This window comes from Balaenoptera borealis (assembly GCF_965194805.1).
Source record: "Balaenoptera borealis genome assembly, chromosome: 12".
NCBI lineage: Eukaryota > Metazoa > Chordata > Mammalia > Artiodactyla > Balaenopteridae > Balaenoptera > Balaenoptera borealis.
The window spans coordinates 5,384,078-5,404,711 of record NC_138869.1 but is presented as its reverse complement, the minus strand read 5'-3'; the positions used below and the strand labels follow the sequence as shown (position 1 = coordinate 5,404,711).

The window sequence follows — 20,634 nt, the reverse complement described above, 5'->3', positions numbered from 1 at the left end:
CGGCCCTTGGTGTCCACGTGAAATCCCACACAGGCTGTGAACAGATGTGCTTTATGGGCAGTTCTACACGTTAGATGGTGTGTAGGGAGAGCAATGGTTTTCCCCAGACGTGTGCATGCTGACCCACGGAACCTTTCATGGCAAAGGGGAATTAATTGCCAATCAGATGCCCTTAAGATGGGAAGGTGGTCCTGGATATCTGTGTGGGCCCAGCACAATCTCAGGTCCTCACCCGTGGGAGGGGATCAGAAGGGGGGTGTTGGAGGAGGAGACGTGAAGATGGATTGTCAGCTTTGAAGATGGAGGAACAGCCACAAGCCAAGAAACACCAGTGGCCTCTAGAGACTGAAAAAGCCAGGGACGTGGGTTCTTCCCAGAGCCTCCAAGGGGAGCGCATCCTGCCAACGCCCTGACCTTGGCTCCCTGAGACCCTCCGCGGATGTCTGAACCACGCAGGTGTGAGACAGCACGACACCTGGCGGCGACGGGCTGTGCTGCGTGCTTGCCTGGAGAGCTGGGTTTGGGCTCCAGCCCCTCACAGGAGGTCACTTCGCTGTCCCTGCAGTCTCTTCTCTCCTCCAGGACGTGACCGCGTGGGGAGCAGGGCCGGGCTCCGGAAGAGCGCTCAGAACGTGCTGACCACCTTCCCTCTGAGCAATCCCCCCACGGCGCGGTGGCCTCTTGCTTTATTCTCGACAACCTGGCAGTGTCTGGTGTGTGCTCAGCAGAGGTGGAGAAGGGGAGAGAGTGGTTTCTTCAGAGCTGGGGGCCGTCAGATCCGGGCTGGGGGCTGCCCCCGCCCCTCCCTGGTCCATGCTCTCAGAGGCTGCAGGTCCTGCACTGGCGCACTTCCCTTTCGGAATGTCACTCTACAGACCCACAGCACTGGGAAGGCTGAGAAACAAGCCTTCAGTGGGGCTGCCTCCGACCTGAAACTGGCGGCCTTGGTGTGAAAAGCCTCATGTTTGGCCTGGAACTGGAGCTTGTTCGCTCTTTGCAACCCGTGTTTTTGTCCTGGGCTCCGCGGCCGGTGGAGACCGTCCACCGCTGAGCCTCTGACGCTGCAGGATGGGCACAGCCTGCCGGGGATGTCCTCCGGTGCTCCCTGCCCAGCTCAGACCCGCCTGCAGGAGACTGGTCCGTTCCCCGACGACGTGGCTGCTACCTGTCCTGTCTCTAAGTGGCCTGAGGCCACGTACAGCACGGCCAGGTAGGCTCCTGCATCCGCCCCTAGCGCTCCTGAGCTTCCGTAGAGAACCTAAGTGCGATGCAGACCCCACCCGCTAAACAGCCCCCAGCCTGGACTCTGGTGCCAGAGCCTAAAGCAAAGAATGGAGTCCCCTTCAAAGAACTGCTGGAAGGGGACTTGCCTGGTGCTCCAGTGGTTAAGACTCCGAGCTTCCAATGCAAGAGGCGTGGGTTCAATCTCTGCTCGGGGAACTAAGATCCCACATGCCACAGGGTGCAGCCAAGAAAATTAAAAAAAAAAAGAACAGCTGGAGGAAACAACGGAAACATCCACCGCTTGGTGGTTTGTTAAAGAAATTATGCTGCATCAATGATGGAATCCTATGTAGCTGTTAAAAAGGGAGAGCGTATGAAATAGTCTCTGTAAGACACGCTGTTGAATGAAAGAAGAATGGAATAGAACCATGTTATATATATTTATATATATGTAAAATGTTATATGTGTAAAACTAGAGGAATATGCATGTGTATTCCTTTATAATTTACATATTCCCTTAGCTCAGTATTTTTCCTCAAGAAAGTTTGATGGAATACACCAGAAGTTGGTAAACTTTTTCTGAAAGGGCCAGAGGTCTCTACTGCACTTCCAGGGCCCTGCTGTTGCAGTGTGAAACCAGTCACAGACAATACGTACACAGTAAGCATAACTGTGTTCCAATAAAATTTATTTACAAAAACACGTGGTGGGTGGGATATGCAGTAATCAACAACGTGTAAAGGTCAGAGAGAAAAGAAGTATCCTAGAGATAGCTAAGAAATGGCTCGGGATCGTGAACCACGGGCACTCACCAGGCGTGCACACACCTCCTCACCGCAAGAACCGAAGCACCTCATCACCAGACGTCCCAGGGACCAGGGCTGAGCCCTCCCCTTTGGCAGAGGTGACATGTGTCCTCCCAGGAAAAAGCGACTTTGGCAGAGGAAGGCTGGAGTATCGTTCGGAAATCGCAGGCTGAAAGTAACTCCAGGCAGCCTGAACAATAAGGAACATTTATCCTAACAGTGAGCATCTAGCAGGAAGTCCTGTGGCTGGTTCATTCTGTGGCTCTGCTGTGTCGCCCAGGACCGGGGCCTTCCCATCCCCCGTCCCGCCTGGCTCTGTGGACCGGCTGCAGCCCGCTCCTCATGGCAGCGCAGTCTCTGCAGTTTCAGGGGGCCCGCAGCCTAGAAAAGTCTCAGCAGAAGAGCCCACAGAGCCTTCTCTGTCAAAGAGCAAGAAGGCCTCTCCCCGAAGCCCCTCCGTAGAGCTCCCTTATGTCTCCTTCCCTGAATGGTCCACGTGTTGTGCTAAGCTGACCGCCGGAGACGGGAACGGGATTGCGATGGCCAGTGAGCTGGGAACAAGAAGAGCCGGGGCCCCCCGGCAGGGTGTGCTGGTGTTGGCGGAGAAGTGGGGTGCCTTGACTGTGCACCCCGCAGCTTTTCTCTCTTGGTGCTCCAGCCGCGCTTGGGGTGGACAGCGTAGGCCATCCGGTCGGGGCTCTCTCTAAGGAGCCCTGGTGGAGGGGGCGCCACCCTTTGAAAGATTTTCTGGTCTTTGGGTTTGGCTGACCCACTGTGCTCTTGTGCTCAAACTGCCGGCATCTCCGGCTCTGACTCGCGGCAGACTGCTGATGCCCTCCATCCGGCTGCACGGGCCCTGCACGGCTCCCACTGCTATGGGGCTGGTTCAGCTGAGATACGGGCTCCCGCGAGGCCTCCTGCCCATCTGCTGTGTCTGCTGTCATCCTGCTCGAATACACTGGACTGTGGGGGACGGTCTTAAAGGACTTCCTCACCGGGAGGTGTGTGGCTGACACACAAAGGCCGGGCTCTTGGGGTGGCCTTGGGGGTCTTCTGTGTGGCCCCATCTCCTTGTCTTGGCTTCTTCCGGTGCTTCAGCCACCCTGGGAACCGCACCCCTCCTGCCCTTGCCCACCTCACATGTCCTGGCCTCTGGGCCTCGCTCCCGATGTCCTTGAGGCTGGTCATCCCTGACTCTGGTTCCTGCCCAGGAAGTGCTGAGCGTCCCCTCCTCAGATGAAAATTACATTGGATTGCAGTACGAAAACCAAAATGAAAGCGATCTTCCATCAGTGACATTTTATTTAATATTCATTTTAGAGCATTTGCTCATTATAAAGTCAATCAGTGAGAACAGTGACGCCTCCTTGACGAGCACAGACTGAGCCGGCGTGACTGGCAGCTGCAGCTCCTGTCAGCATCCGGACCACTTCCCCCGTGCCCCCTGCTCAGCGCCTAACCGTCCTGTCTCACAAGGAGCAGAACTAGCAGACAGTCCCAGTTTTAGGAGTCCCCCATGCCACATTGGGACAGCCTTCAATTAAGGTGAAGACAGGGAAGACAGGGAAAAGTTTGAGGCAGAATCTCTCACGCTATCCAACAGCAGGAGGGCAGAGTTACAAATACGGGTCAGACGAGCAGCATCCAGGGCCGAAAAGAAACCCTGGGTTATCAGCACCCCACCTGGACCTGGAGGGGCCGGGGCTTCAGAGCGATCTCAGACCCCATGCACATCTCTCCCTGAAACCCCAGGATGCCACGCCAAGCCCGGGTGTTCTGGGCACTGTGCTTCGGGAGATGCTGATTACGACGATAATGATAAGGAAAGTATCAGCAGCTAAAGAACGCTTCGTTTCGCGTCTCACGGACACTGTGCTCAGCGCTTTCTCACTCAGTTCTCCACCAACCCTAGGGAGCACTTTCCTTCCCATTCTGCACGGGAGGAGAATAAGGCTTTAGAAAGGCTGGGCTGCCCAGGATCATGCAGCGTGCTAAGAAGCAGAGCTGGGACGAGAGCCTAGATCCCAAACTCAGTGCATCTAGAAAAGTCACGGCCCTCCTACGAGGCCCCCCACCGCCGACGCCATCCAGGGAAACTGGCAGCTTCCACTGTGGTCACATGGCTGGAGCAGCGGCATCCCCATGCTGACCACCCAAAGACCCACGCGTGTACCAGGCACTGCCATGGGCACTTGGGATACACCTGCAAAGACACAGGTGTGGCCCTGCCTTCTGAGGGTCTAGCCTACTCGGGATAGCCCACCCTGGGTCTGACTGGTCCTGTTTTGTGGTGGCAGAAGCAGGTTTCCAACTGGCTCCAGCTTCCATGGATCTGTCCCTCCTGCCTGGGTTAGCAGCTGGAACCTGGGGACACGGGGAGCGGTCATGACAGTCACACAGCTCTGCACTGAAGAAAGTGTCTCAGTCTAGGATGGTCTTCCCCTGGGAAAGCTCTAGGGAATTTACCGACCGTTCCTGCTTAAACAAGAGCCTTGTGCATGTGAAACTCCTGGGAAATTGGTGAAGAACAGCTACCAAAATGCATTCTTTGAATCCACTGGGCTTCCAGAAGCATAGACAGTAAGTAAAATAGATGGATTTCTATGTGTTGTTTAAATGTCATCCCTAAATTATATTTTGGGAGCGGCTGTTTTCTGATTCTGCTCAACTGTGGGTGAAGCAGGCGGTTCCATCCTTACCCTCCAAGCTTGGGGAAGACACTGCAAAGCCTGGGTACCGGAGGGCAGACTCTGCACACACCCTCTGCAGCGCCCAGCGCACGCCGCTCTGCACAGCGTCGCGACGCATGCAACGCACACGTCCCACACATGCTGTGGGCTCTCCATCCCTAGTGCCTCCTTGGCAGACACCTCAGGGGTCCCACAGAGGCACAGACCTCAGTGCCCCCCACCCTCCTCCACTGACTCTGAAGGCGGGGGGATGAGGTCGCGGGGATTCTTCCTCGCCACCAGGCAGACATCATAGCTGTCGTGCATGAGGGCGTTGACGGCTACGACATTCCACTGGTTCTCCCAGGGGTCCAGCTCCAATATCTCTTTGGAGATAACTTCGTGGCGATCTGAAAAACAGCAAAGGAGGAGGACAAAATATCAAATATCACGCAGTATTAAACTCAGAGGTCATCATTGCTATTAAACAACTTCCTCTAAAAGGTATTATGCAGCAGAAATTAATTAACAAACAGACGAATACTGTACTGTGGAAGACACAGTGTTCCTGATGTTTAAGAAACCAAGAAAGGCCACGTGACCACTCACATTCAGGAGTTATTCAGACACACTGACAGGGCATACTGTTGTCTAAAGTGGAAGGGGTGTACCAGGGTGGTGCTAACGATTTATTAAAGATGCCAGCAAGGGGGGAGCCTGTCCTTAATTCTGCACCTGTGAGAGGAGGTCTCACGACCTCGTGTGAGTCACTGGCCTCCCTGCGCTTACGTTTCCTTAACTGCAGACAGGATGCTGGGGCACAGGCAGGGTCCTTGCCGGAGACAGATGGCACAGTCTAACTGGGCAATTTAAGAGAGTTTGGAAAGGTGTGGGTAGCATTTAGGAAGACCCACGAGGGATGGCACAGCCCCCAGGACTAAGAGCAGCTGGGCCATTGCCACCTGGAAGGCCGCAGGGGGAAGGGTGGGAACAGGAACTTGGAGAGGGCAGCTGCCTGGAGCTTAGCCATCCCCAGGGACCCTCCCGGCAGCCCCGCAGAGGGGTGGGGAGAACAAATACCCTTATTCTACCCTTCTTTCTCCCAGCAATTCTGGCTAGACCCAACCAGAGGCCAGAGGGGAACGGAGCCTGTGAATGCAGCCCACACAGGTCGGCTTTGCAGGACACAGAGTAAGATAGAGAAGGGATGAGTGGGTTGGGAGGGCAGATGGGAGATTTCCAGCCCAGACGACTGTTTCACAACTTTATGATGATAAGAGGAGATAAAGTATGGAAAAGTGCCCAGTCCTGGCATATAACAATCAATACTTGAAAATGGTCTATGTGCGCTTGTAAAGGATGTGGGTTTTATAGTTCATATATGTCCATTAGGTCATGTTATTCAAATCGTCTACATATTTACTGCTTTTTGTGGGCTTCTTCTGTCTGTTACTCAGAGAGCTGTGTGAAGCTATCCCACTAAGATTATCGATTTGTCTATTTCTCCTTTTAGTTCTGTCCATTTTTAGTGTACACATTTTGAGATATTAAGTAAATACAAATTTCATATAAAATATTTCATATAAAATATTTCATATATTTGTATTCATACAAATACAAAATACAAATTTTATCATTTATAAATTTATCATTTAATTGACCCTCTTACTCTAGAATAAGTTCCATTAGAATTCTTTTGACTAATATCATAACTAGCAAAAGGTACAATTTTAAAGAACATTCTGTTAATTTTTGTCTTTTAACTGGAACATTTAGTCTATTTACATTTAATGCAATAACTGATATATTTTGGTTTAAATCTAACATCCCATTTGTGAACCGTCCTTGTCTCACTCGTTCTTTCTTTTCTCCTTTAATGCTGTCTTTTAGACTGAGTGTTTTTTATCATTCCATTTCTTCTCCTCCACTGATTCAGAAATTATAAACCCCATTTGTATTCGTTTTTTTTGGCCATGCTGTGTGGCTTGCAGGATCTTAGTTCCCCAACCAGGGATCGAACCTGGGCCCCGGCAGTGAAGGCACTGTGTCCTAACCATTGGATCTCCTGGGAATTCCCCCCATTTCTATTCTTTTGGTGGGGGTTACCCTAGATTAAAACTTGCACACCCAACTTACCAAGATCTGATTAATCAATACCTTGACCGTCCTCTTGGAACACCTTAGAATAGTTTAATTATATTTACTTCCCTCCCAATTTATTAGCCTTTGTTGATGTGCATTTTCATTCTGTCTGCGGACTGTGAAAGACATTATTATTATTGTTCTGTACAGTAAATGCTCACAGAATGACCCACGTATTTACACTTGCATTGCTCTTCATTCTTTCCTGCATCTTATACTTCATCAGGGACAATTTTCCTTATGCCTGAAGTACATACTGTAGGGGATGTCTTCTTACGGCAAACTCCTTCAGCTTTTGTTTGTCTGAAAATGCCCTTTTTCACCTGCATTTCCTGAATGAATCTTCACTGCAAAAACACCAGAAAATAGTCGTAGCTGACACTCAGTGTGTGCTTACAGTGGGCTGCGTGTGCTGTGCTCACTGTGAGCCGGCTGCACTGAGATGTTGTGTCACGTCACCCTGTGGGGCAAGCCCCCGTTTACCCCTGTTTTCAGACTAAGGGTTAAGACTCAGAGGACCTGCCTACAGGCACATGGTTAGAAGTGGCAGAGCCGGAATTCCCACCCAGATCTGCGATCCTCAAAGCCTGTGCTGGAGACCACTGAGCCCTTTCGAATGAAGAAGGGCGTAGTGGGACTGTGTTTCCTGAAGCTTGTTGATGAGGCGGGAGGAGACAGGCTCTGTGGGACCCAAAGCTTATATGACTTGGGAGGCCCTCTTTAAGGAAAATGTTACAAAATTAGGTATGGAAGTGAGTATTTACTTTTTCCAGCTCTATTGGGGCACAATTGACAAATAAAAATTGTATACATTTAAGGTACACGATGTGATGATTGAGATGTGCACATGCTGTGAAACCATCACCACAATCAAGCTAATTCACACACCCATCACCCCGCATGGTTACGTGTGTGTGTATGTGTGTGTGTATGTGTTGAGAACACTTAGCAAATTTCAGGTATACAATACAGTATTTTTTTTGTTTTTTTTTTTGGCTGCGTTGGGCGGCTTGCAGGATCTTAGTTCCCTGACTAGAGACTGAACCTGGGCCACGGCAGTGAAAGCACCGAGTCTTAACCACTGGACCGCCAGGGAATTCCCAGTATTAACTAGAGTCACCAGCCATATATTAGATCCCCAGAACGTCTTCACCTTATAACGGGAGGTCTGTAGCTTTTGACCAATATCTCCCCATTTCCCCCTCCCCCAAGTCCCTGGCAATCACCATTTCTACTCTCTGCTTCTGTGAGTTTGATTATTGTGGATTCCACATGCAAGTGAGATCATATGGTACTTGTTTTTCTGTGTCTGGATTATCTCGCTTAGCATAATGTCCTCCAGGTTCATCCTTGTGTGGCAAGTGGCAGGATTTCCTTCTTTTTTATGCTGAATAATATTCCATGGAATATAAATATATTTATATCACATCTTCTTGATATCAGCTCCGTCCAATACAACTCTGTGATAAAGGAAATGTTCTGTAATCTGCAGTGTCCAATACGGAAACCACTAGACACATTTGAAGTGTGAGACTGAGGAGCTGATTTTTAACTTTTATTTAATTGTAATTAGCTTAAATTAAAAACTTACGTAGACACGAAGCTCAAAATCTTTTTTTCCTTTAGTTTTTTTAAAAAAAATCTTTTGGGTCTGTGACTTGCTGAGACAGGTGTCTCAAAGTCCATGCAGTTCTTGAGGATTTATCCATTTATCTTGTGGTTTGTGTAGTTTCTGTTTTATATGTCTCTGAGTTGTGTCGTTAAGTGCAAAAGGAATCATGCTTGTTGAGTCCGTTAGAGTTCCTGGTGGCACCAGCAGGCACGAAGTTTGTCTGACTTTAGCAAAGTGGGGATTTACTGGACGGAACGTAGCTTGGCAGCTTGAGGGCAGCTGAGAGGGGTGTGGGTGGCCCAGTCAGGCTGGGGGCCGCCACTGGCCTTCTCGCTGCGGCTGCTGGCAGGCGTCAGTGCTGGAAACCACCATTCCCCCCAGAGTCCTGATGGTGAGAGGCTGGCGGGTCTGACCCTGGGGCTGCCCATCGAGGGGCAGACGTCCAGGACAACCGTTTCCTCTTCCTGCCCGTCCTCCTGTTGAGGTGGAGGAGCCTTCTCTGACTCCTTTACTGCCAGTGTCTTGGAACATGTGTTTTACCACTCACACACCTGGGTTTCTGTTTCGTTTTGTTTTGGTTTAGCTGGATGAAGACTTGCAATGTCTTTATTCAAATTAATGCAGGCTGGGGCTTGTAAAATTTTAGAGTAGACAGAGTTTTCTTCGTTAATTTTGCTTCCTTTCGCTCATTTCAATGTTTATTGGGGAGACGTATTTTTTTAAACGATGTATGCGTATTACCATCTTTCCTCGAAATCTCTAGTTTACATGGAATGAAAATTACTGCATTAGTGCCAAAGAAGTAAAGAAGGTAATGAGTGAGCTTTCTTGACTGGGACGGGGAGAGTGTACTGAGTCGTACCAGACTTGGGTGTGGCTGGGGACTCAGGAAGAAGGCACCCTGGGGGTCCGGGCTCCCGCCAGGACCGCCTGACAGGGCACTCACCACGGTGGGCCAGCCCGGTGGTCTCCTAAGCTCCCACCCTAACGGAGCTCAGAGAGCGAGCTGTGTACCTACCCATGTGTGTGAGCCTGGGCTCCTGAAACGCTGTCCTCTCACAAGGAAGAAGAAACCGGTGGGCTTCCCTGGTGGAGCAGTGGTTGAGAATCTGGCTGCCAATGCAGGGGACACGGGTTCGAGCCCTGCTCTGGGAAGATCCCACATGCCGTGGAGCAACTAGGCCCGTGAGCCACAGTTACTGAGCCTGCGCGTCTGGAGCCTGTGCTCCGCAACAAAAGAGGTCGCGATAGTGAGAGGCCCGCGCACCGCGATGAAGAGTGGCCCCCGCTTGCCGCAACTAGAGAAAGCCCTCGCACAGAAACGAAGACCCAACACAGCCATAAATAAATAAATAAATAAATAAATAATAAATAAATAAATAATAAATAAATAAATAAATAAATAAATATAAAATAAAATAAAATAAAAAAAGAAACCGGTGGCTGAACTCAGTGTCAGCTCGTTTCAGTTCAGTTAATTCTCCAAAAACAGACACTTAATGCAGCAGCATCTTACTCACTCGAGGAGTCAGGAAACTCTCCCTGAGGCCGGCCGCCTCCAGGGGTCAGCAGTTGAAAACGTTATTTTATATGAAGCAAATAAAGAATTCGCGTGAGCGTTTGAAGATGAGAATGCCAAAGGCATGCCGTGGGTGTGGCAGACGCCTCAGCTGTAGCCCCACGTGCCTTAGGGCTGCTCCCTGTTATTGGAGATACTCCAGTGGACAAACTTGAGAAGCACCACCTTAGTCTAGATCTCATTGTTCAATTCAGTGAGACTGTCAGAAAACTGAAAGCGTGGGATATTTTTTAGTCCCTTATAGAGGTTTTTTTTTTTTCTGACGTGCTCTTTGGTGAAATGCTGACTTGCATTTTATTTATTACAGAAATATTACTGAGGACATTTCCCCGTGCCCTATATGAGGCTACGGGGAGAAATTTTGCACGTTTAAAAGCTGTGCCCCTCTAGCAGTGGTTTGTTCCCCTCTGAGGACACTGCAAATCCATAGCTGGGCGTGTGGGCCTTTCAACCCTGGCCTCTAGAGGGACCAGAGATGAACTGGTGGTCCTTATACAGCCAGTGCATGAGAGCGCGGGCAACTTTACCCCCATCTGGCTTGCTTTTTTTTCCTCTTTAAAAAAATTTTTATTTTATATTGGAGTATAGTTGATTTACAATGTTGTGTTAGTTTCAGGTGCGCAGCAAACTGAATCAGTTATACACACACATATATCCACTCTTTTTAAAATTCTTTTCCCATATAGGTCATTATAGAGTACTGAGTAGAGCTCCCTGTGCTGTACAGTAGGTCCTTGTTGTTTTATCTGTTTTATATATAGTGGTGTGTATATGTCTTTATTTTCCCTTCATCCCATTTCCTGATTTTTTTTTTGGCTGCGTTGGGTCTTCGTTGCTGCACACTGGCTTTCTCTAGTTGTGGCGAGTGGGGGCTACTCTTCGTTGCGGTGTGCAGGCTTCTCATTGTCATGGCTTCTCTTGTTGTGGAGCACGGGCTCTAGGCTCGCAGGCTTCAGTAGTTGTGGCACGTGGGCTCAGTAGTTGTGGCTCGTCGGCTCTAGAGCACAGGCTCAGTAGTTGTGGCGCACGGGCTTAGTTGCTCCACGGCATGTGGGATCTTCTGGGACCAGGGCTCGAACCTGTGTCCCTTGAATTGGCAGGCAAATTCTTAACCACTGCGCCACCAGGGAAGCCCCCTGATTTATTTTAATTTCTATCTTATTGTGTGCCTCTCTATAAGCCATCTCAAGTTCCATTGCATTTTGAATGAATAGGTATGTGAGTCAATCATAAATCATAAAATGGGGGTTACTGAGCGCAGGCTGACCTGGCCTGTCCAGCTGGTGGGCTTGTCCTCCGGCGGGGGTGTTACCTACCCTCTCTAGTGAGGTGGAGCCAACGGTCAGCAAAAAGGGTGATACGGCTGCCCCCGACTCAAGCAGGAAGGAGAAGGTGATGAGTGTCACCAAGGCACGACCGCAGTGAGCACCTCTTAGAGGAGGGACCCGGTTTGGGCAAAACCAGAACCAAAGCCACACGACCGTCTGAGGACGTGCAGTTGCCTCTGCGAATGAGGTTGGGCTGGGGGGGAGTCCTTTGCCGCTCGCTGCGGTACATCAGCGTACTGTAAAATCACGTGGCACAGAAACAGTCTTCCGCTGTCTGGAAATTCAATTAGTTAATCAGAGATTTTATATTTTCCACCGATTGAAGGAATGGATGTACAAAACCACTTTTGATCAAGGGGTAATTGGCATCCCAAGTAATGACTATAAACAAACTTCTGAGTATTCTGGGCCTTTTTTTTTTCCTTTGGCCGCGCCGTGCATTGCGCGGGATCTTAGTTCCCTGAACAGGGATTGAACCCCTGCCCCCTGCACTGGGAATGTGGCGTCTTAAATACTAGACCACCAGGGAATTCCCTGGGCTTATTTGTAAGAAACATAGAATGTGTTTTACCCTTCAAGATACACAGGAGTTCAAACAGGAAATGGTGCTTTCAAGAAAATTAGTTTTTTATTTTCTTTTTCTTAAGAAAAATACTTAAAAAAATGAGATTAAGTAAGTGGAAGGTCTGTGAGGTGAAATGATTTGATAAGGACCACTGTATTGGGACTTCCTGGTGGCGCAGTGGTTAAGAATCCGCCTGCCATTGCAGGGGACACGGGTTCGAGCCCTGGTCCGGGCAGATCCCACATGCCATGGAGCAACTAAGCCCGTGCACCACAACTACTGAGCCTGCACTCTAGAGCCCACGAGCCACTACTACTGAAGCCTGCAAGCCACAACTACTGAAGCCCGCTCACCTAGAGCCTGCGCTACGCAACAAGAGAAGCCATGACAATGAGAAGCCTGCACACCGCAACGAAGAGTAGCCCCCACTCGCCACAACTAGAGAAAGCCCGTGTGCAGCAACGAAGACCCAACGCAGCCAAAAATAAATAAATAAATTTATATATTAAAAAAGACCACTGTATTTCATGTAAATATCAACACACTGGGATTCAGGTCCACTGTTTTATTATTTCTTTTATGTTTTGCTCCTCTGTTTCCCCTTTCCTTCTTCTTTTTGGATTACGTGAATATTTTAAATATCCCATTTTAATTTATCTTGAATTTTTAAGCATACTTCTTTGTATAGTTTGTTTTTTGGTAGTTGTTCTAAGAATTACAGTAACTTTTTTAAAAATATATATTTATTTATTTATTTTTGGCTGCATTGGGTCTCCGTTGCTGCGCACGGGCTTTCTCTAGTTGCGGTGAGCGGGGGCTACTCTTTGTTGCGGTGCGTGGGCTTCTCATTGCAGTGGCTTCTCTTGTTGCGGAGCACGGGCTCTAGGCACGCGGGCTTCAGTAGTTGTGACACGTGGGCTCAGTAGCTGTGGCTTGCGGGCTCTAAAGCGCAGGCTCGGTAGTTGTGGCGCACGGGCTTAGTTGCTCCGCGGCATGTGGGATCTTCCCGGACCAGGGCTCGAACCCGTGTCCCCTGCATTGGCAGGCGGATTCTTAATGACTGCTCCACCAGGGAAGCCCAGGAGTACAGTAACTTTTAACAGACAATTTCACTGATACTTCATCACTTCAAGTGGGTGCAGGAACCCCCCTCACTCCCATCTAGTCCCTTAACCTACCTACCCCATTACGTTTAATTGTCACCACAAGGGAGACAGTCCTCTCTGTGTAACACTAACCCACACTGAGAACACTATCAGACAGTGTTAAAATTTTTACTGTCGACTGTCATTCATGTGCTAAAGAATTGAAGAGGAGAAAAACGTCCATTATATTTACTCGGGTATTCACTATTTCTCTTTGTCTTCTTGGATTCCTGAGGTTCCAAGTTTCTCAGTGATACCATTTGCCTTTCATTTGAAGAATTTTCTGTAACTTTCTTTTTTTAGAGCAGGTCTGCCTAATACGGTGTATTACACTGATTAATTTTTGTATGGTGAACCAACTTTTCATTCCTGGCATAAAGCCTGCTTGGTTAGAATGCATAATTCTTTTTGTATGTTGCTACATTCAGCTTGCTAGTATTTTACTGAGCATTTTTGCAACCGTATTCATAAGGGATATTGGCCCGTAGTTTTCTGGCATGTCTTTGTCCAGTTTTGCTATCGGATATTCCGGCCTCATAGAAAGAGTTGGGAAATGTTCCCTCCTCTTCTATATTCTGTAAGTGTGTGAAGAGTTGGTGTTATGAGCTCTGATCTTTTGGAAACATAATGTTGGCTTCCTCACTCTGTGCTGGGGGTCGAGAACAGAGTTTTTGATTCTGTCTTTCCTCTGCTGAGTCAAAGAACTCAACAGTTCTGTGAAGAACTGTGAAGAGTCTTAGACTTTACAACACGAAACTCCTGTCATAGAGGAAGGACAGGGTCACTCGTAGCAACAGCAGCAGCCAGCGTGTCTGCATTTTAAAAGTACAGTTATTTGAGCCGCACATCCCACAGGGCAGCATGGAGAGTGTCAGGCGACACCTGTACAGTCAGTGGACTGCCTTGTAGGAGGGGAGCCCTAAGCTTAGGGACCGGAAGCTTTTATAATGGCCCTTGCGGTGGGGGGAGACACTGTCTCTCTCTTCTAAGGTTGTCTGCTGTACAGACACGCTTGAAAGGGTCGTCCGGAACAAAGGCAGGCAGTGTCTCTGCTCCCAGATGCTCAGAGATGCATGAGACCCACAGAGGATTACCTCCCAGCAGGCTCACCTGCTAATATTTTCCTTAATACTCCCCTCGTTGTTCCTCTCTTACATGTACTTTATTTATGTATCTCAAATTTGCTTTTGTTTTATCAGTTGTACACGCGCACGATTTAAAGAGCCAAACAGCCTAACAAGGTTCAGGCCTTAAAAATGGTTGTCTCCTACCCACCTCCCCATTTTCTGCCTTTCAACCTGGCTGATTCTTCTGGCACTGAACACTGTCATCTATAAATAACGTATTTTATACTATTGCAACTTCTTTTTTTTAAAAAAAAATTTATTTTCTTTATTTTTATTATTATTATTTTTTTGGCTGTGTCGGGTCTTAGTTGCGGCACACGGGATCTTCACTGAGGCACGCGGAATCTTTAGTTTGTGGCACGCGGGCTTCTCTGTAGTTGAGGCGCTTGAGCTCAGCAGTTGCGGCACGCGGGCTTAGTTGCCCCGTGGCCCATAGGATCTTAGTTCCCCGACCAGGGATCGAACCCGCGTCCACTGGACCATGAGGGAAGTCCCTATTGCAACTTCTAGATTTCTCAGATGAAGCCATGCACTCCTGACTTCCACTGTAGAAAATGTGGTTTCAGCTTTCTTCCACATCCCCACCGTGTCTGCCCCACTCCCCCGAACGGTTGAGGCTCCGTGTTTACCACTGACATGATTAGATGTGATTGTTATCAATGCTATTCACACATGACCGGGTGGCACACTCCTTTCCTGCACAACTGCTTGTTTCCTCTCAAGTCAATTGTTTTATTTTTGTTAGTTTTCATTGCTCTTCTCCAAGTGTCTAAATCTTGCAGAACATTAAGATTTGATCAGTTTTCTCTTCTGGAAGTCCCCCCCGCCCCCGAGAGCCTTTGACCAGCTGCCTTCTGAACTGGCTGTTCAGGCCACTGTACAAGCTGTCATCCCTGGATCTCCCCTCAACATCCTTCCCTCCACTGTGTTTAATCCTGTCTCCTGGCCCCCTGTCCACTAGTACTTGGCTTAGGTGTTCGTTTTTGGTGAAGCAAAACCTAACAGAAGGGAGCACAGGGGATAAATTTTGGGAACATTGCATGCCTGAAAACCTGCTCCCACACTTAGAGGCTCAGCAGGTACAGAAGTGTAGGTAGAAGATAACTTTTCTCTAGGGCTTTTGAAGGCCTTAGCTTAATTTTCTTCTAGCTTCCAGTGTCATGTTTCCTAAGTGTGGTGCTATTCTGATTCCTGACACTTTCTACGAGATGAGTCCTTTCTCTCCGGCAGCTTTTCAGGATCCTCATTTGTCCCCGGCATTCTGTGACATTGCAGGGATGTGCTTTACTTCGTGTCCGTTTTCTTCCACGCTGCTGGGGATGAGGAGTTTCCTTTCAACTGGTAACTTTAGTTCTGGGAAATTTTCCTAATTTATTTCATAGATGTTTTGTCCCTCCATTTTCTCTATTTATTTTTCACTGAAACTCCTATTCAACCATTGGACCTCACGGACTTACTTTCTCTTTCTCTCATTTTCTATCTAATTGCTTTTTGCTCTGCTTCCTGAGAAGTTTCTTCCACTCTACACTCCAAGTTTTCTATTGTATATATAATTTCTGCTATCATATTTGTAACCTCCAAGAACTCTTTTAAGTATCCTTTTCCTGTTGCGCTGACAGACGTTTTCTTTCGTCTCTCCGAGGACGCTTCTCCTCCTGGCACAGCCTGTTTCCTCCAGGTGCTTTTCTTCTTTATGTTTTGATTTCTGTCTTTTCTGTACATGCTTTCCTCAAAGGTCTGATGAGCCCCAGCTGTTTGCTCATCCTTAAGAGAGGGATACCACGGAAGCCTTTTCTGTGAGGTTCTCTATGGGGTGATTTGGCTTTGCCTTATTTTGGGGCTGGTCAGATCCCCAAAGAAGAATCTTCCAGTCTCCTGCCTGGAGGTTATGGCTGCCCACGTCTGGGAGCCAGAAAAGGAAGAAAGCTGATGATCTCAAGATTCAGTATGTAGCTGTTCTCTTCAGCTCCCTGTTGTTGGTACTGATTGCCTGCCCCACCCCCATCCTTAGCTTCGGTCTTTGTTGGGGTGCAGGAGGGGCTTTATCTCAGGGTCGAGGGAAGGGCGGGAGATGGGGGTCTTCCTGTTTTGCCGCTGTCCTCGTGTTTTCAGCGTCACCCTCATTCCCTCTTGCAGACTTGTCGTCCACCCCCAAGACTCCCTGGGGTTCTGTGGTTCGTGCTTCCTTTCCTGTTGCCAGGTTAGCACTGAACTGTCTCATGTCTGGGCAGTTACTCATCCATCTGCTTTCCTGCTTCCAAAACTGTGTTGCTGTTGCCTTCTCTCCTCTTCTCTTTGTCTGGCTGTGTTCATTCCATTTACTGTCATTTTCGTGGGACGTGGGAGAAAATGAAGGTGTTCAACCTACTATTTTAACCAATATCCAATTACTATGTTTATTACGTGTTTTGGTGTCTATCTGTCCCATCAACCGTTGAGTGTCTCAAAATTGTAGCCCAAGTGCCTAAACAGTTTGTTTCAATACATTTTTATGGAATTAACTAAACAGATTAAAAGAGTACTTTCTTGACTGTGGTTTTTTGAGTAAATAAATGGGATGAGTAGGTTTGTGTCACACAAGGAGAGAAAATTCAGTGCCTGTTTTTAGGTCTGACGGTGAGATCTCTAGTTCGTAATGGGCACGCTATTATGCAATTGTTCTGTTTTCCGTAAAACCCCATTGACACCTCACTCAGCTAATCCCGGACAATCTTCCATCTTAAAACCAAATAATTAAAAGGGACTTTGAGAACTCGCGTAGTAAATCCCTTTCCCTCTGGCTGGAAGCATTATTAGTCCATTAGAGTTCCAAGAAAAGACATTGGCTCAGAGCGTGAGTTCAGACATTCTTGAAAAACTGGGGATATCAATTCTCTAACTCAGTATTATACAAAGGAAGATAAGACAAGGAAACAAGGCAAAAGAGAGTATCTTCTAGATCCTTAGACAGTAATTACCCCCCACTGCTCTGGAGGTCCTGAGGCCGCCCTCTGTATTCTCTGCCCTTCTCTTCTGGTCAAGAGAAAGCCCGCAGCCAGGGGATGGAGAGCAGGACCCTGGTGGGAGTTGGGGTGGAGTTGGGGGGGGGTGGCGAGTGGTTCAGCACCTGGGCGCTCTCCTGTCTCCTCCAAGGCCTCCTCACTCACGGGGCTCCAACAAGGGTCTTTACAAGATCTCCATGCCCTGCCAGGTTTCCTGCTACTGTGACAGGTTACTACCTTTACACAAGCATGTGATGTGTAATATAAAAGATATTAGAACCGTTAAAAAAAAAGTTTTGGAAAGTTCTCTGAAGAACAAATAGAGAAAGAAAGATTGAAGCTTCTTATCATGGGGACTTTCAAGAATACAAAAACCAGTAAATAAGGAATTCCCTGTCAGTCCAGTGGTTAGCGCTCCACGCTTTCACTGCCAAGGGCCTGGGGTTCGATCCCTGGTCAGGGAACTAAGATCCCACAAGCTGAGTGGCACGGAAAGAAAAAAAAAATCTAGTAAAGAAAGCCCCTGTAGCCATTATCCAGCTTTCACAATGATCAACATTTTTCCAACGTTGTAAAATCTATTCTTGCCCCCCCATCCCCATTCACTTTTTAAAAAATATTTGCTGGAGTAGATTAACACAAGTTCCAGACAGCATATCATTTTCATCCATGAAAACTTCTACACAGTCTCTCATCGTTCATAACGTTTTTCCTTTTTCTTCCTCTTTCATATAAAACTACAGTGTCATTATTATTGTGACCTGACAAAATTAACCATCCTTAATATCATCTAATACTCCAGTCCACACTCAGATTTCCCAGATTACCTGAAAAATATCTTTCTCCAGAAGATTTGTTTGAATCAAGAGCCAAATAAGGTCCACTCACTGTATTTGGTTCAGATACCTCCTAAGTCTCTTTTAATTTCTAAGGAAAACTTTATTCTTTAACTTACATATAATTATGTGCTTTAAAAATGAAGGGAGGTGTATAGCAGGCTTGGTTTTGCTGCAGGGACAGCTCTATTTTAATTGGGCATGCTTCCAAAATTGTAAGTACTCCTGGGGCATGTTTTTCCTGGATGTGTCCTGGCCTAGTACTTCTATTAGGAAGGTTAGAATTAAACTGTTAGTCATTTTTACTGTAACTGCATTCTGCCTTACTTACTGATGCAACTAATCAAACTTTGGAGACAGTTACTTATTAAATTTGTGCATATTTAAAAATCTCCCTGGACTTCCCTGGTGGTCCAGTGGGTAAGACTCCGTGCTCCCAGGGCAGGGAGCCCCAGTTCAATCCCTGGTTGGGGAACTCAATTCTGCATGCCACCACCAACAGCCCGCATGCCTCGACTACAAGATCCCGTGTGCCACAACTAAGACCCGGCACAGCCAACCAAAATAAACAAATAAATAAACAAATATTAAAAAAAATAAAATAAAGAATAAAAATCTCCGTTACTTTAAAAAACTATAAATCCGTACTGTAGATTGCAATGATGGTAGCAATTAGATATGTGGAAGCTGAGTTTGGTAATAAACACGTAGATTAGGTATTATCTTAGAAAGGCTTTCAAGCAATTTATTTCTCGTGTCAGTAATGGGGAGTAAGAGAGTTTTCCGAGGGCAGGATTTCAGTAAAGATCAATAAATGCAGAGCTAACCCCCCGCGTTTCTGGTCATTCCCCTATTTCCCTGTGTTCTTTATATTTTTATTTATTTTAAAAAAAATATTTATTTATTTATTTTGGTTACCCCAGGTCTTAGATGCGGCAGGCGGGCTCCTTAGTTGCAGCATGTGGGCTCCTTGCTTGCGGCATGCAAACTCTCAGTTGCAGCAAGCATGTGGAATCTAGTTCCCCGACCAGGGATTGAACCTGGGCCCCCGGCATTGGGAGCACAGAGTCTTATCAGTGCCCCACCAGGGAAGTCCCTCTTCATATTTTTAAATCTCTCCTTTAGTCCTACAATCTGGCATTAGCTTTCCCTCCCCCATTTCTCCTCTTGTCGTGTTCAACTCATATTTATTGTGTGTCTGCTGTGTGCCAGACACATTACAGACCAGATCTCACTTAATTCTTATGACAGCCCGTGGAGGGAGTAGCCCCACTTTGTAGACATGAAAACCCAAGGTCAGAGGTTGGTGAGTCGCCCAAGGTCACTGCTTCTGCCAGTGCCCACCCTGCTCTTAGGATTGTTCATTGGGTCAGTTAAGGGAGGTCAAAATCGACATCAAAGGAGGTTACAAAACATTTAAAACTCGACCAGTACCTGCTCCGTGGAAGCCCCCGCAGACGTACAGCTTCCCGTCCACGGCTCCTGCATTGGTAGAATTGGTGCGAAGTGAGAGCAGGGGGCTGGGCATGGGTGGGCCCTCCCTCCAGAAGTCCCCGTCCGGGTTGTAGATCTCCACCACGTCAAGGCACTTTCGAACCTGACCCTTGTCTCGACCTGTGCAGCCGATTCCACCTGCAGAGGGTGACACAGAAAGAAGGTGACCAGAGCTGAGACGTCCCCGTGGGCAGTGCCCCCTTTCTGCAGGGTCTGTATCTCAGGCTCATGGACCTTGGTGTGCTCCTCTTGCCTGGTGCTTCTTCTGAGATAATTTGTAAGCAATAGTAATGTCTACTGTGCACTCCATAGCCAAGGCTAATCTCGTTTTATCCATAGTGTTCTATCTGTTTGTGCTCACCCATGAGGCTGATTCCAGCACAGGCTTTATAACCTACAACATCCAACACTGGCTCACACAATGACCCTCCCTTTAGAGGAAGAATTTCCGGTTTGAACGTGAGGGTGACCCGGTTCTGACATCTGCCTTCCTGTTCGTTATGATTCCACAGAGCTGGCTAGAGAGGCAAACATCCTTTCCATCCCCATCATTGCCAGCCTGTCTCTCCTTCTCTTCTTGTTTATTTTATTTTATTTTTTATTTTTGGCCACTCCGCACGGCATGCGGGATCATAGTTCCCCAACCAGGGGTCGAACCCGGGCCCCCTGCAGTGGAAGCGCAGAGTCCTAACCACTGGACCGCCAGGGAAGTCCTTCTCCCTCTTTTCTTTTTTTTTTTTTTTTTAAAGACGCATGGGTGTTTCCTTTTTTTTTTAATTCATTTATTTATTTTTGGCTGTGTTGGGTCTTCGTTTCTGTGCGAGGGCTTTCTCTAGTTGTGGCAAGCGGGGGCCACTCTTCATCGCGGTGCGTGGGCCTCTCACTATCGCGGCCTCTCTTGTTGCGGAGCACAGGCTCCAGACACACAGGCTCAGTAGTTGTGGTGCACGGGCTTAGTTGCTCCGCGGCATGTGGGATCCTCCCAGACCAGGGCTCGAACCCGTGTGCCCTGCATTGGCAGGCAGATTCTCAACCACTGCGCCACCAGGGAAGCCCCCCCTCTTTTCTTAAGTGGCAGGAATTTTTCCCCATTAGAGCAGGGCCAATCTTTGGTAAATTTCAGGT

The 20,634-nt window shown here is 47.9% G+C and overlaps 1 protein-coding gene across 6 annotated transcripts in view; it reads right to left on the bottom strand.

The window, feature by feature from the left end:
* Nucleotides 1-1,896: 1,896 nt before the first annotated feature.
* Nucleotides 1,897-20,634, bottom strand: part of KBTBD12 (kelch repeat and BTB domain containing 12) — a 56,481-nt gene continuing 37,743 nt past the window's right edge. For all 6 annotated transcript variants that reach the window (XM_082345232.1, XM_082345233.1, XM_082345237.1 and 3 more), the window contains 2 exons: nucleotides 19,450-19,647; nucleotides 1,897-5,110 (listed from right to left, as the gene is read on the bottom strand). In XM_082345232.1, coding sequence (XP_082201358.1) covers nucleotides 4,929-5,110; nucleotides 19,450-19,647 — 380 coding nt within the window. In that variant the 3' untranslated portion in view covers nucleotides 1,897-4,928. The remainder of the gene's footprint in view (nucleotides 5,111-19,449; nucleotides 19,648-20,634) is intronic.